This window comes from Lithobates pipiens, unplaced genomic scaffold (genome assembly GCF_037356315.1).
Source record: "Lithobates pipiens isolate NorthernLeopardFrog02 unplaced genomic scaffold, aLitPip1_a1.2 Scaffold_16, whole genome shotgun sequence".
NCBI lineage: Eukaryota > Metazoa > Chordata > Amphibia > Anura > Ranidae > Lithobates > Lithobates pipiens.
The window spans coordinates 441,654,431-441,668,242 of NW_027507748.1; the positions used below are offsets into that span (position 1 = coordinate 441,654,431).

General features: G+C 41.5%; 1 protein-coding gene across 2 annotated transcripts in view; it reads right to left on the reverse strand.

Moving 5' to 3' along the window:
- Positions 1-515: 515 nt before the first annotated feature.
- The window catches only part of CDC16 (cell division cycle 16), a 53,943-nt gene continuing 40,646 nt past the window's right edge, over positions 516-13,812 (reverse strand). For both annotated transcript variants that reach the window (XM_077482697.1, XM_077482698.1), the window contains 2 exons: positions 2,650-2,740; positions 516-1,320 (listed from right to left, as the gene is read on the reverse strand). In XM_077482697.1, the coding sequence (XP_077338823.1) occupies positions 1,061-1,320; positions 2,650-2,740 (351 nt within the window). In that variant the 3' untranslated portion in view covers positions 516-1,060. The remainder of the gene's footprint in view (positions 1,321-2,649; positions 2,741-13,812) is intronic.

Below are 13,812 nucleotides of genomic sequence, written 5' to 3' on the forward strand. Positions count from 1 at the left end.
AGAGAATTGTCTGCACAGAGTGAGCAAGAAGCTGGCACCAAGGAAAGTCAATAAGGAACTTTTGTATGACCTGTTGCACAAGTCTTCCTTAATCCTGCAAGCTTGGATGCGATTCGCTGAGACCAGCCTGATGGCAGTGTTCCAGGTATAGAAAGATGCCTTGTGAGAGTTGTGGGGAGAATGAATATAACCTAGCCTAGAGAGTAGACTATATTTTCCTCCCTCTGCCACCCATCACCTTACCTCTCTGCCACTCCTTTTCTTTCCCTCTTTGTAATCAGAATTTATGTACATGCCTATTTATTATTTTTAGTGGATCTGAGACTATTTAGCCAGCGCATTTGGATAATTCAGCAAGCAATAGTACCACTGATCTGAAAGATACATTACCCTTAACACTACAAACTTATCTTAAATAAGTCTGTGGTACAGCTTATGAAAAATGCAGGATGGTGGAGAAAATTAAATATAAAAGGAGGAGAAATTAAGATTAATAAATAAAAACACGCAACACATTGTACCCTTGTTCTTGTGATACATTTAATATGTAAAAAGTTTTAATAAAAAAAATCCTATCTTTCCGTTTCAGTCTTTATTGCAGACATTCAAAACATTTGGTGCAACATGTACATGTGCATTTAAGAAAAAAAGCAGTTTCACATTATCACCTGGGGTGAGAAAACACCCTTTTCAAGTCCGATTTAAAAAGTTGTTTTTGCACATGCAATTTCTATCTGACATGTGACCATGTATCACTGTATTACAATTATAATAATGTCCACAGCAGAATGTTAAAAAAAAAAAAAAAAAAAAAAAAAAACACACACAATAGGTGAATTCATTTTACAATTAACAGTAAAAATGTAAAACCCCTGGAGAGCAACATGCCTTTCACAAAGTCCAGACAGACATGTACACAGTTCATTAGCAAGAGAATACAAATGCCTTTGTGGGGAAGCAATGGGCTCATTCCCAGTTTTGGCAGGAAGTGGTGTATCTTCACATAAAACATCTATATTTCAGAGTGATAGAATAAGTCCTAGTAAGAACAACGTAAACCTCATGTACTGTGATCGGACATTGATGTTTCTAGCATCATATCACTCTCGTTCATCTCTATTTCAAGAGCTTCTTCAACTGCAGACCTGGCATCAGACGGTTTAGGCAGAAGATTAGTAGACTCTAAGGCCATTATTCCACTTACGTCAAGGGACTGTCTATCCATGTCAACCTCCCATGGCGAAGAAATTATGTTCTTCAAAGTTTTCATTGTATGCACATCAAAGTCATAACACCTTAACTTGTCCTTGATCTCTGTTCCTATGAAACAGAACACAAGCTATATTTGTTAAAAAACAAAAACAAATGCAAGATTTACACATCTCCACTTTAAATGGCCGATGAAAATAGTCCATGAAAAAAAAAAAAAAGGTTGTACCATTTAAAGCGTCCAGCTTTGATAAAAATAAAAACAACAACTTTTGCTGGTGTACTTAAGAAAATAAAAGTTACCAAACTCGCTAAATTTGAACAACAGTTTTAATGTACCATTGTTTTGCATCTTTGTCAATAAAGAGAGTTTAAAAAAAAAAAAAAGAAAAAATACATCTTGAGCTGCAGTACTCACCTTTAATCTGGAGCTGTTCCCAGCAGTACCCTAGTACCTTGATTGTCAACCCAGGAAGAAGAAGTTACTATGAATGTAGGGTGTCAATGTGCACTCCTCCCCAAGCAGACATGTCCATGGCACCCCTGCATTCACTGAAAATTGATGCAGAGGGCGATGTTGACATCACCACATCAAAACCACTCTTTGCATCGTCGAGGAATGCCCACCGCTAGAGAAAATCAGTAAAGAAAGAGGACCCAGTGCATCATGCGGTAGACAGAAAACATTGAATAAAAAGGCAAGTATAGTAAGAAAAATTATAAAGTACACACTGAGAAGAGTCACTTGTTTGGGAGACATGGAGTTGGGCTTTAAAAGAGAAGTGAAGTGTTCATTGTTTTTTTACCCTGAAATCAAACAAACCTAGGTGGATGCAGCAGCGGTCCCCCGCTGGCTCTAAGGCTGAGAACTGAGCGATCAAAGACCGCTGATCACTCAGTTCTCAATGCTCAGTGAGCTGGTTACTGTCACTCTCTGCTTTGAAAACACGTGGACCAGAAAATATCAATTTCAACTGTCTCAAAAGGTGATTAGAATATGACATTTTCTGTCTATAATGATCATTTAAAGGGAGTTTATATCTACATTTTTTTATAAATACGGTATTAAAATAGAATAGAGACCCAACCTTAAAATTTAGTCCCACATTAAACGTTTATGGAGGATGAGAAGTGGTATTAGAATTTGTATAAACCTACTTAAGTGCATTAAGAAGCTGGTCACATAGCATTTTGCTTCCAGGATGCAGGAATGTAGTGCAGAAGCTGTGCACTGGAGCACCAACGTCAGCAGATAGTTAGCCAGATTGAATACAGGCTACTTTTAACCTATACTAGACTTTTTTTTTTTTTTTTTATAAACACAAAACGAAACTACACTTGACATGGATTGTCTGAACTACCCAATCCCCATTCAAGAACCAAATCCTGACCAATATACAATCACGCTTTGCATTTTACAAAATGTATATAAAACCTTACCAATATATGCTTCAGAGTCCCCAATATACATTTCAATGCAATGTCCAAGCATTGTAACAGAAAATGTATCATCTCTTCTTAGACCTAAAGCCTTAAAAACACAAAAAAAAAAAAAAATAAGTCATACAAAAACTATAAAAAAAATAAAAAAAAATGGTAATGCATTATGTAATAGGATACAGAGGAATTAATATGGGTTATGTTGCCACTGTCAGGTGAATGGACAATGAAGACCTAACACCTCCCAGCTCCACTAAATCTCAATTTTGTAGCAAGCAATGAGGAACTGACAAAAGTGGAAGGATCTCTGTCCTGCAATATACTCCAAGAAATAGATTTTTCAGGTACCAACCAAAAATCCCAATTTCTTAATGGTACTTTACAGGACACATGAGTAAAAGTCAAATTCCAGTCAAATTCCAAATAAGCACAAATCTACTCCCACCCTATTCTAATGCCCTGTACACACGGTCGGAAATTCCGACAGAAAAGGGCCGATCGGATTATATTGTCAGAAAATCCGATCGTGTGTGGGCTCCATCGGACTTTTTCCGTTGGAATTTCCTGGGGAAAAAATTTGAGAGCAGGACCTTTTTTCAGATAGTTTGGAGAGAATTCCGATCAAAGTGCCACGTATGTTCAGATCAAATTACGAGACCAAAGCTACTGGCTACTAACCGCAACATAGTCCCGTCGCAACGAATGAACGCCATCACGTTCCGAACGATCGGATTTTCCACCAACTTTGTCCGACCGTGTGTATGCAATACCAGTTTCGGAAAAAATCCGACGGATTTGTTTGTCAGAATGTCCGACCGTGTGTACGGGGGCTAAGACTATTATTTCTACCCTGTAAAAGAAAAGATGTCTATACTTACCTAATATAAAGCAGCTCTGTTCCAGGCACATGATCAGGTCCCAGCGTTGACTTCAGTGTGGTGAAGGGACGGTCAACAAAGCATGCCCCATAAGCCTATGGGTGAAATCAACGCTCAGGCTCTGCAGCCATTGTCGCTGTCTCTCCTCTACACTGAAGCCGTCTCAGAATAGCATGGTATACTGTAGACATCTTTTCTTTTACAGCGTAGATAGAATAGTTTCAGCATGGAGATTTAGGCTTAGTTAGAATTTGACTAGAATTCCACTTTAAGATTAATGACCAATTGGGATGTTCCAAAGCTCTAAACAAGAGAGGCGGGCAACACAGTAACACGTTCAAAAACCCAAAACAGAACACAAAAACACAAAACTGAATCTGACTCTCTCAATGAAACCATGGTCTTCAGATCAACTCCAATAGCTCAATCACCATCCAAAGTGTGATGCACCTTCTCTTTAGGATACTAAGGGCTAGGGTAACTAGATACCAACCCAAAATCCTGATTGGAGTGGAATGAAGAAATTACCTTAAATAATAGGGGACCAAGGTCTCAGCACCACAATATTGTACTGAAGAACCAGAAGGGGTTCTTTGCAGTAAAACCAAACTTTGAGACCCCAAGAGCCAAAGTAATGACAACCAAAAAGACCACCTTGTGTGTAAGGAACGACAAGGGTATCTTTAGAGAGGTTCAAGGGGAGAATACTGTGAAACAGAGCAGACCAATTTAAGGTTCCACTGCGACAAGGGAGCCACAAAGGTGGAACAATACTTACGATGTGAGAAGGTTCCCTTCCACAGGGGTATCTATGTGGCTGACATTCTGTAATGTAATGTTTTGCTCCACTGCATCAATAATCGCTATTTGATGGAATGTGTTTTGTATTTTATAACCAGAGCTCATATTTTGAGTATATATTTTTTGAGAACTCCTACATGATGTTGAATTTCATTATGGCAACAAAGAATTTTACAAATAGTCACTCCTTGTTCTGATCAATTTAATCTATTTTTCTGCTAAAAAAAAAACAAACCCTTGGAGGAACCTTCCCGCATTGCAATTGTTTTGGGGTGTGCAGCCTCTTCATTTTTACAAGTGTGATTTCTCTATTTAAATACTTATGATACCCTGCACAAAGGCTTTACCCAGGAAATGAGATGCAATAGGTCCCTGAAACAAAACAACCAAGACCAAGATCTTTCCCTTGATAATACTGAAAGCACACCAGTTGAAGCAAGTCTTTTATACACAATGGTACATCATAATCCCGGAGGTTGACTTCCTAGCCTGGAGATGGTTAGGAGGAACAGTCAGAAACTATATGACTCAGGACTTGGCCCATTCAGGTACTAATCAGAATCCCCATAATTCCCCCCCCCCCCCCTTATCCTTTTCAATAGGCTAGGAAGAAGCTACATTGAAGGGAAGGTATAGATCAAAGAAAGACTATCCCAAGGAGTCACCAGGGCATCTACTGCAAATACTTGATAATGCCTCGTGAAAGACACAAATTTGTCCAGTTTGTTATTGAATCCAGTCTGTCATTAATTCCCCCCTTCCCCACAGCAGTTACATTTCAGCAAACACTTTGGGTGAAGAGCCCATTCCCCCAAATTCAGCTATTGATGATTCCCATTTTCCACATCGAGAATACGCATGGAGAACAGGGCCAGAACCTGTTCTGCCAAAGATAGGGCCAGGTCCACTTCTTCCTAAACAGCATGACCTCATGGCCCTCCCTTGATGGTTGATTTATGCTCCAGCCATGACACGGTCTGACTGAAGCCCCAAATGCCAGAAAAATTGCCTGAATTTCCAAGATGATGATAGGCAATGCCTGCTCCCCTAAGGACCAAGTTCCCTGAAAGTAGAGGTACTTGAGAACATCTCCCCAGCCCAACAGGCTAGCAATTGCTGTCAAGACCCTCCAAGTCACAGGATGAAAGGATTTCCTGGTAGCCAGCATTTGCATGGATATCCACCAGTCCAGAGTCGACATTGTCTTAGGAGTCAGATGCATCAATAGATACAAGGACTTCAAACATCTGTCCAATACAGACAGGATATTGAGCTGGAGAGCTCTGAAATTAAACTGAGCATAGGGGACGACCATTGAAGGCAGCTACAATTTTCCCCAGCACCCCCATTCTACCTGGGCTCGATGAAACAGGCATTTTTCCTGGGGAAGAAGCAACTTTACCTGCTCTGTGTCAAGTACTAACCCAAAAGTATTCCAGTCCTGACATTACTTCTGAAGCAAGGCCAGCTTTTGAAGGTTCAACTCCCAGCCAAACCTCTGTAGGGCTTATACTGTTTGCTGAAGATTTAATCTGAGTTTCTGAGCCAGAGATTTGCTACCTGAGCAGCAGATCCTCCATATATACCATAATGGGAATACAGTCTTCACCAACTCCAAAACCGAAGTCAACCCCTTGGTTAAAATCAATGTTCAGCTCTCCAACTAGTCTTGTTTAGAAGCCAGCAAGCTTTAGCAAAGCATGTGCGAACCCTAACAATAAGCTTTTCTTATTTGGTCCTTTTTTTTGTCTCATTATATATGTGAAAGCATTTTGTTCTATCTGGTAATCTGATATCTTTGATAATTCAGAAAAATACCCGTTGATCTCCCTGCAACCTTGATAACTGATAACTTCCTGTGCTCTCTGGCTGTGCAAACTTGTATGAATTACACTGTTCTCAGCTATCTTTTGAACTCTATTGACAGAGATATAAAGCACTACAGTAACCATATATGCGCAGCATGAGCATTTTAACAGAATTCAGTACAGAAACATGAATACAGTGCATCCGGAAAGTATTCACAGCGCTTCACTTTTTCCACATTTTGTTAGGTTAATAATTTATTCCAAAATGGATTAAATTCATTATTTTCCCTCACAATTCTACAAACAATACCCCATAATTAAGGATGAGTTTTATGTTAGACTTGAACATCAGGTGTTCGCCTGTTCACTGAAAAATGAACGTTATGGAGCGTTCGTGGGAAATTTGAGTGCCATGTAACGCCCCATAATGCACGACGAGATCGCCGTGCATTGCTGTATGAGGATTGGCCAAAGCATGTACTGTGACCTGCATGCTTTGGCCAATCCCAGCACCCTCAGCTAAGAGAGCCATAAGTGGCCAAAGGCATTGTGCCTTTGGCCAATTATGGCTCAGGGGGACCAAGTCCATGCCCCACAGTATATAAGGCTGCCTGTGTAGTGTGTTGTTGGCGTGGATGGAGAGAGTGATTTAGATTGAGCAGGCAGGCTGGTTATTAAGGTAGCTGCAGTGTATTTATATATATATATATATATATATATATATATATATATATATATATATATATATATATATATATATATATATATATATATATATATATATATATATATATATATATATATATATATCTCATGGCTGAAATTGTTGGCACCCCAGAAAATCAAGTATTTCTCACAGAAAAGTATTGGAGTAACAAATGTTTTGCTATACACATGTTTATTCTCTTTGTGTGTATTGAAACAAAGCAAAAAAAAAAAAAAAAAAAAAAAAAGGGGGGGAAAAAAAAGTAAATTGGACATAATGTCACACAAAACTCCAAAAAGTGGGCTGGTCAAAATTCCTGGCACCCTTAAACTTAATATCTGGTTGCACACCCTTTGGAAAAAATAACTGAAATCAGTCCCATCCTATAACCATCAATGAGCTTCTTACACCTCTCACCCGGAATTTTGGACCACTCTTCTTTTGCAAACTGCTCCAGGTCTCTTATTGGAAGGGTACCTTTTTACAACAGCAATTTTAAGATCTCTCCACAGGTGTTCAATGGGATTTAGATCTAGACTCATTGCTGGCCACATTAGAACTCTCCAGTGTTTTGTTGCCATCCATTTCTGGGTGCTTTTTGATGTATGTTTGGGGTCATTGTCCTGCTAGTAGACCCAAGACGCAAACCCAGCTTTCTGACACTGGGCTCTACAGTGCAACCCAAAATCCTTTGGTAATCCTCAGATTTCATGATGCCTTGCACACATTCAAGGCACCCAGTGCCAGAGGGAGCAAAACTATCCCAAAACATCATTGAACCTCCACCATAATTCACTGTAGGTACGGTGTTCTTTTCTTTGTAGGCCTCATTCCGTTTTCGGTAGACAATAGAAAGATGTGCTTTACCAAAAAGCTCCATCTTGGTCTCATCTGTCCACAAGATGCTTTCCCAGAAGGATTTTGGCTTACTCAAGTACATTTTGGCAAACTGTAGTCTTGCTTTTTTATGACTGTCAGCAGTGGGGTCCTCCTGGGTCTCCTGTCATAGCGTTTCATTTCAGTTAAATGTCGATGGATAGTTTGCGCTGACACTGATGCTCCCCGAGTCTGCAGGATAGCTTGAATTTCTTTGGAACTTGTTTGGGGCTGCTTATCCACTGTCCGGACTATCTGCGTTGCAACTTTTCATAAATTTTTCTCTTCTGTCCACGCCCAGAGAGATTAGCTACAGTGCCATGGGTTGCAAACTTCTTGATAAATGTTGCGCACTGTGAACAAAGGCAAATCTAGATCTCTGGAGATGGACTTGTAACCTTGAGATTGTTTATATTTTTCCACAATTTAGGTTCTCAAGTCCTCAGACAGTTCTCTTCTCCTATTTCTGTTGTCCTTGCTTAGTGTAGCACACACAGTAATGACTAAGTGAACTTCTCTCCTTTTTATCTGCTTCCGGGTGTTTTTTTTTTTTTTTTTAAATTACCCACACCTGTTACTTGCCCCAGGTGAGTTTAAAAAGGAGCATCAAATGCTTGAAACAATTTTATTTATCTACAATTTTGACCAGCCCATTTTTGGAATTGTGTGACATTATGTCCAATTTGCTTTTTTCCCCCCTCTTTTTTAGTTTTATTCCAATACACACAAAGGAAATAAACATGTGTATATCAAAACAGGTGTTACTGCAATAATTTTCTGTGAGAAATACTTGATTTTCTGGAATATATATATATATATATATATATATATATATATATATATATATATATATATATATATATATATATATATATATATATATATATATATATAGCCCTACCCCCCAAATAAGCCCTAGTTTAAGTCCTTGTAGGTCTTCTTTTCAGGGTGGGGCTTATTTTCGGGGAAAAAGGGAAGGGCTTATTTGGGGGGTAAGGCTTATATTGCAGCCATTACCAACAATCACGCTAGGTCTTATTTTCGGGGAAACAGGGGGGTGGGTGTATATATATATATATATATATATATATATATATATATATATATATATATATATACACACACACACACACACACACACACACACACACACACACACAGCATCCAGTGTAGCCAAGCCTATATTTAACTACAGGCCATGCCTGGTGTACTTTTTCTAATATAATTCAGGCGGTGTACACAGTACTGTGCACAAATAGTCAGTTGCTACTACTTTTCTGGTGGTGTACACAGTACACCCATAGTTATTACACTTCTGGTGGTGTACACAGTACCGTGCACCCATAGTGCAGTTGCTACTACTTTGGTGGTGTGCACAGTACACAATACAGTGCAACCATAGTTGCTATTACACTTCTGGTGGTGTACACATACTGTGCATCCATAGCGTCGTTGCTACTACTTTGCTGGTGGTGTACACAGTGCACAATACCGTGCACCCATAGTTTCTATTAGACTTCTGGTGCTGTACACAGTACCGTGCACCCATAGTGCAGTTGCTACTACTTTTCTGGTGGTGTACACAATACAGTGTAGTATAATTTTACTAAACAAAATTTACAGCATGCCGGTAGGCCACCAAGGAGAAGCAGTCGCCAGTCAATAGTCAATGGACACAGTGCATCCTCAGTACGTGGCCGTAGGGCACGCTTGTCCTTTTCTGCAGCTGGCCGTGTTGAGCCACAACATGCACAAGAGTTGGCGGAATGGATAACAAAGCCATCCTCATCCTCTGTCACCCAGGCTCAGAGTAGTTTGCTTGCCAATGCAGCCTATTCCATTAGCTCCATGTCAACAGTCACTCCTTCCCTAGCCCCACCATCATGCACGGAGTCCCCCGAACTATTCGACCACAGTGTTTGGTACATGCTGGAGGATGCACAGCGATTTGAAGGCTCCGATAATGGTACCCAGGTAGAGGAAGGGAGTAGCGTGAGCCTAGAGAGAGGGGGTACCCAAGAAGGACAAGAAACTGGCAAAGTTTGCTCCAGTGACGAGGAGGAAGGGGATGATTAGGTCACTGACTCTACTTGGGTGCCCAGGAGGAGGAGGGAGGCACATCTCCAACGAGGCAGGATGCCCTCCAGGGGGCAGCTTCAGGGCAGCAACTCTATTGCATCATACCACAGAGCTAAGCAGGTGCAGGGCGCTGCTGACTCCCCGCATATTTTGAAAAGTTCTTTGGTGTGGGCCATTTTTGACACATGCGCAGCAGATCGCACTGTTGCTGTTCGAAACATATGTCTGAAGCGTATCAAGTGTGGCCAAAACAGCAGTCACTTGGGCACCACATGCTTGGAGTTGTACGTGGCTGGGAGGAGGTGGTTGTGGATCATGCGATCCTTCGTGATCCAGAGGACTCAGGATTGAATGCCTCTGCAAACTTAAGCTGCATGGCCTCCCTGATCTTGCAAAGCCTGCGAAAGGAACCTAGAATTTGTGGTATCAAGGAGAGGGATCATTCCTGGCTTGCCTGACCAACCCTTCTTGATCCACGTTACAAGGGTAAGGTTGCAGAACTTATCTAGCCTTCGCAGAGGGAGCAGAGGATGAAACATCTTCAGGAGGCCTTGCAGAAAGGTTTGTGTAATGCGTTTCCAGAGCCTGGGAGGTTACAATTTCCTGGTGCTGGACAACATGCTGCTGAGGCTTCGTTCATTCACAGAAAGAGAAGGTGTCCAGCTCACCGGTTTCTTCAGTCCTTAGCGCCAAGGTCTGATCAGTTCCAGCAACCATCGCCAGCGTCTGAATTACATGGTGCAGGAATATCTAGGGGCAAGATCATACTTGGAGACCTTTCCAACAGAACATCCACTGGGTTAGTGGGTCTTGAGGATGGATCAGGGATGAGGGAGGATGAGCTTGATCAATATGCAATTGAGCTACTGGCCTGTCCTGCATCCAGCGTTTTCTCTGGACACACATTCAGTGCTGCTGGAGGCTTTGTAACCGATCACAGAGTCCACCTGTCCACAGACTGTTGATCGGCTCACATTCATAAAAATGAATCAATCAGTCTTGGATCACCAGCTACCAAGCACTTGATGCTGATGTAACCAATTGATTTTTCTCTTTATTTCTATTCCTTCTCAATCTTCATGATGATAGCTTCTAAAAATATTTTTGGTTAAGGGCATCACCAACACTGCCTAAGTCCCAATTTTTCTGCCCCTTTTTAACAGGGGCACGTAATTACAATTTTTGATCTAATATTTCACAGCAGGTCCCGTTCCTGCGATCAACAAGAGTATTGGTGAGGCTTTACAGTGTTGTGCCACCAAAGGCCCATTTTTTCTGTCCCTGTTTAACAGGAGCATGCAATTACAATTTTTGCTCTAATATTTCACAGCAGGCCTCGTTCCTGTGCTCAACAAGAGAATCCGTGAGGGCTTACAATGTTGTGGCACCACCAAAGGCCCGATTTTTCTGCCCCTGTTCAACAGGGGCATGTAATTACAATTCTTGATATAATATTTCACAGCAGGGCCCGTCCAGCACCCACCAAGAGTAACTGTGAGGGCTTACAGTGTTCTGGTATCACCAACACCTAAGGCCCAATTTTCTGCAGAGTATATAGGGCAGGTCGTATAGTATATACAGGCGGTCCCCTAATTTCAAACACCCAACTTACAAATGGAGGGAGACAACAGGAAGTAAGAGGAAATCTTCCCCTAGGAAGGTAAATTCTGTCCTGTTAAAGTTATTATGGGAAAAAGGTGTCTCCGCTTTATCCCCAATCCTTGTTTCCTTAATAACCCAAAATTTTCAAAATCCAATTGTCATTGGGACAGAAAGTGAGATAAAATCCTCTGAACAGGGGCACAGACAGCAAAACAAATGTTATAGGGGTAATAACCCTTCCCCATGTTATCCAAAAAGCTTAAAAATAGATTTTTTGGCTGGGGTTACACTTAAATGTACCTGTTCCAAATTACAAACAGATTCAACTTAAGAACAAACCTACAGTCCCTATCTTGTTTGTAACCCGGGGACCGCCTGTATACTGCTGTTCAGAGTATATAGGACCTTGGGGCCCCATGTTTTTTTTTTTTTTGGGTTGCAGGGTTCCCCTTAATATCCATACCAGACCCAAAGGGCCTGGTAATGGGCTGGGGAGCCCATGCCATTTTTCTCAATGTTTTAAATGCCTTTTATTCCTTTAGAAATGTAATTTTTCTGCAGGGACTGTTTTAAACACAGGAAAAATGCGCCACTTTACAGGCATACTATAGCCACCCCCCAGGCATGATATTTAAAGAAATATGTTGCTTTTATCGTTTCACTTTAAGAATTATTAAAATCACTGCTCCCAAAAAAAATTGGATTTTTTTTCTACTTACTGTAAAATTGCTTTCTCTGAAGCTCATCGACAGACACAGCACCACCCAGGAGCGGTCCCTACTGGCAGTAACCCCCCACTCTGCCACCGGCAGCTCAGTTTGTTATAAAGCAGTACAAACACAAACAGGAGGGGTGGGTGCTGTGCAGTCAATGAACTTCAGAGAAAGGGATTTTACGGTAGAAAAAAAAATCCCATTTTCTCTTTCGTTCATTGACGGACACAGCACCTTCCGTCTTGACCTTAGGGACGTCCCAAAGCAGTGCCACAATGAGGGGTGGGAACACAGAAAAGAAAAAAAAAAAAAAAAAAAAAAAAAAAAAAAACCTCCACCCACAACAAAAGAACTCCCCGTAAAAGGAGCCGAAAATTTCAGATAGCCGCTTGCAAAACTTTGCAGCCGAAACACGCATCCAAAAGATGCCCCAACATCCACTTTGTAAAACTTGGTGAAAGTGTGCACCGATGACCAGGTAGCCACCTTGAGAAATGGACGCTTGATGCCGGAAGGCCCAGAAAGCACTAACCGCCCTGGTAGCATGGGAGGCACCCTCCCCCTTATGGCATAAGCCGGGACAACAATCTGTCTGATCCAAAGAGAAATAGCGGCCGACAAAGCCGCCAGGCCCTTCCTTGGACCAGCCAGAGACACAAACAGTGAATCCGACCTACGAAAAAAAGGAGCCGTAGCAGACAGATACACCCAGAGAGCGCGAACCACATCTAAAGAATGTAAGACGATCTCCTTGGGATGAGACGGTCGAGGACACAAGGAAGGAAGAACAATGTCCTCATTTAGATGAAAGTGCTGTATCAAAGCACTTAGGAAGAAACGAGGGCTGTGGATGCAGCACCGCCTTATCCTTGTGGAGAATCAAATAGGGAGACTTGCATGACAAGGCCGCCAGCTCAGAAACCCACCTAGCGGACGTAATGGCCACTAGAAAGGCAACCTTCTGAGAAAGCACAATTATGGGGATCTCCCTAATGTTCTAGAATGGTGTTTTCTGGAGTACCGAGCGCACCAGATTCAGAACCCACAGAGGCAGCGGCGGGCGTATCGGGGGAGCCACATGGTGAACTCCCTGAATGAAAGTGCGCACCGAGTGAGCCGCCAATGGCCACTGAAAAAAAAAAAAGTCGATATCTGCCCCTTGATGGTGCTCAAAGCAACTTTACAGGAAAAAGAAAATTTACACAGGTACTTCCCACGTTTACCCAGGCAATCCCCTCCCTCCCACAGAGCTGATTATTCTGTAATTGGCCAGAGTCAAAGTTGTCTGTTCTTGAGGCAACTTTAAGTTGCGTTGTAAGTTGCTCAAAGTAGCGCTGAAGTCTCCTCCAAATCCCCTTGCAAAGTTGCACTGTAAGTCGGGTTGCCCCTGTGTGAACCGAGCCTTACTGTGGGACCTCATATAGACAGGTGTGTGCCTTTCCAAATCATGTCCAATCAACTGAATTTACCACAGGAAGACTCAAATCAAGTTGTAGAAACATCTCAGGGATGATCAGGGGAAACAGGATGCACTTGAGCTCAATTTTGAGTGTCATGGCAAAGGCTGTAAATACTTATATACATGTGGTCTTTTCGCTTTTTGTTTTTAATACATTTGCAAAGATTTCAAAACAAATTTCTTTCACATTCTCATTAAGGGGCATGGTTTGTAGAATTTTGAGGAAAATAATTAATTTAAT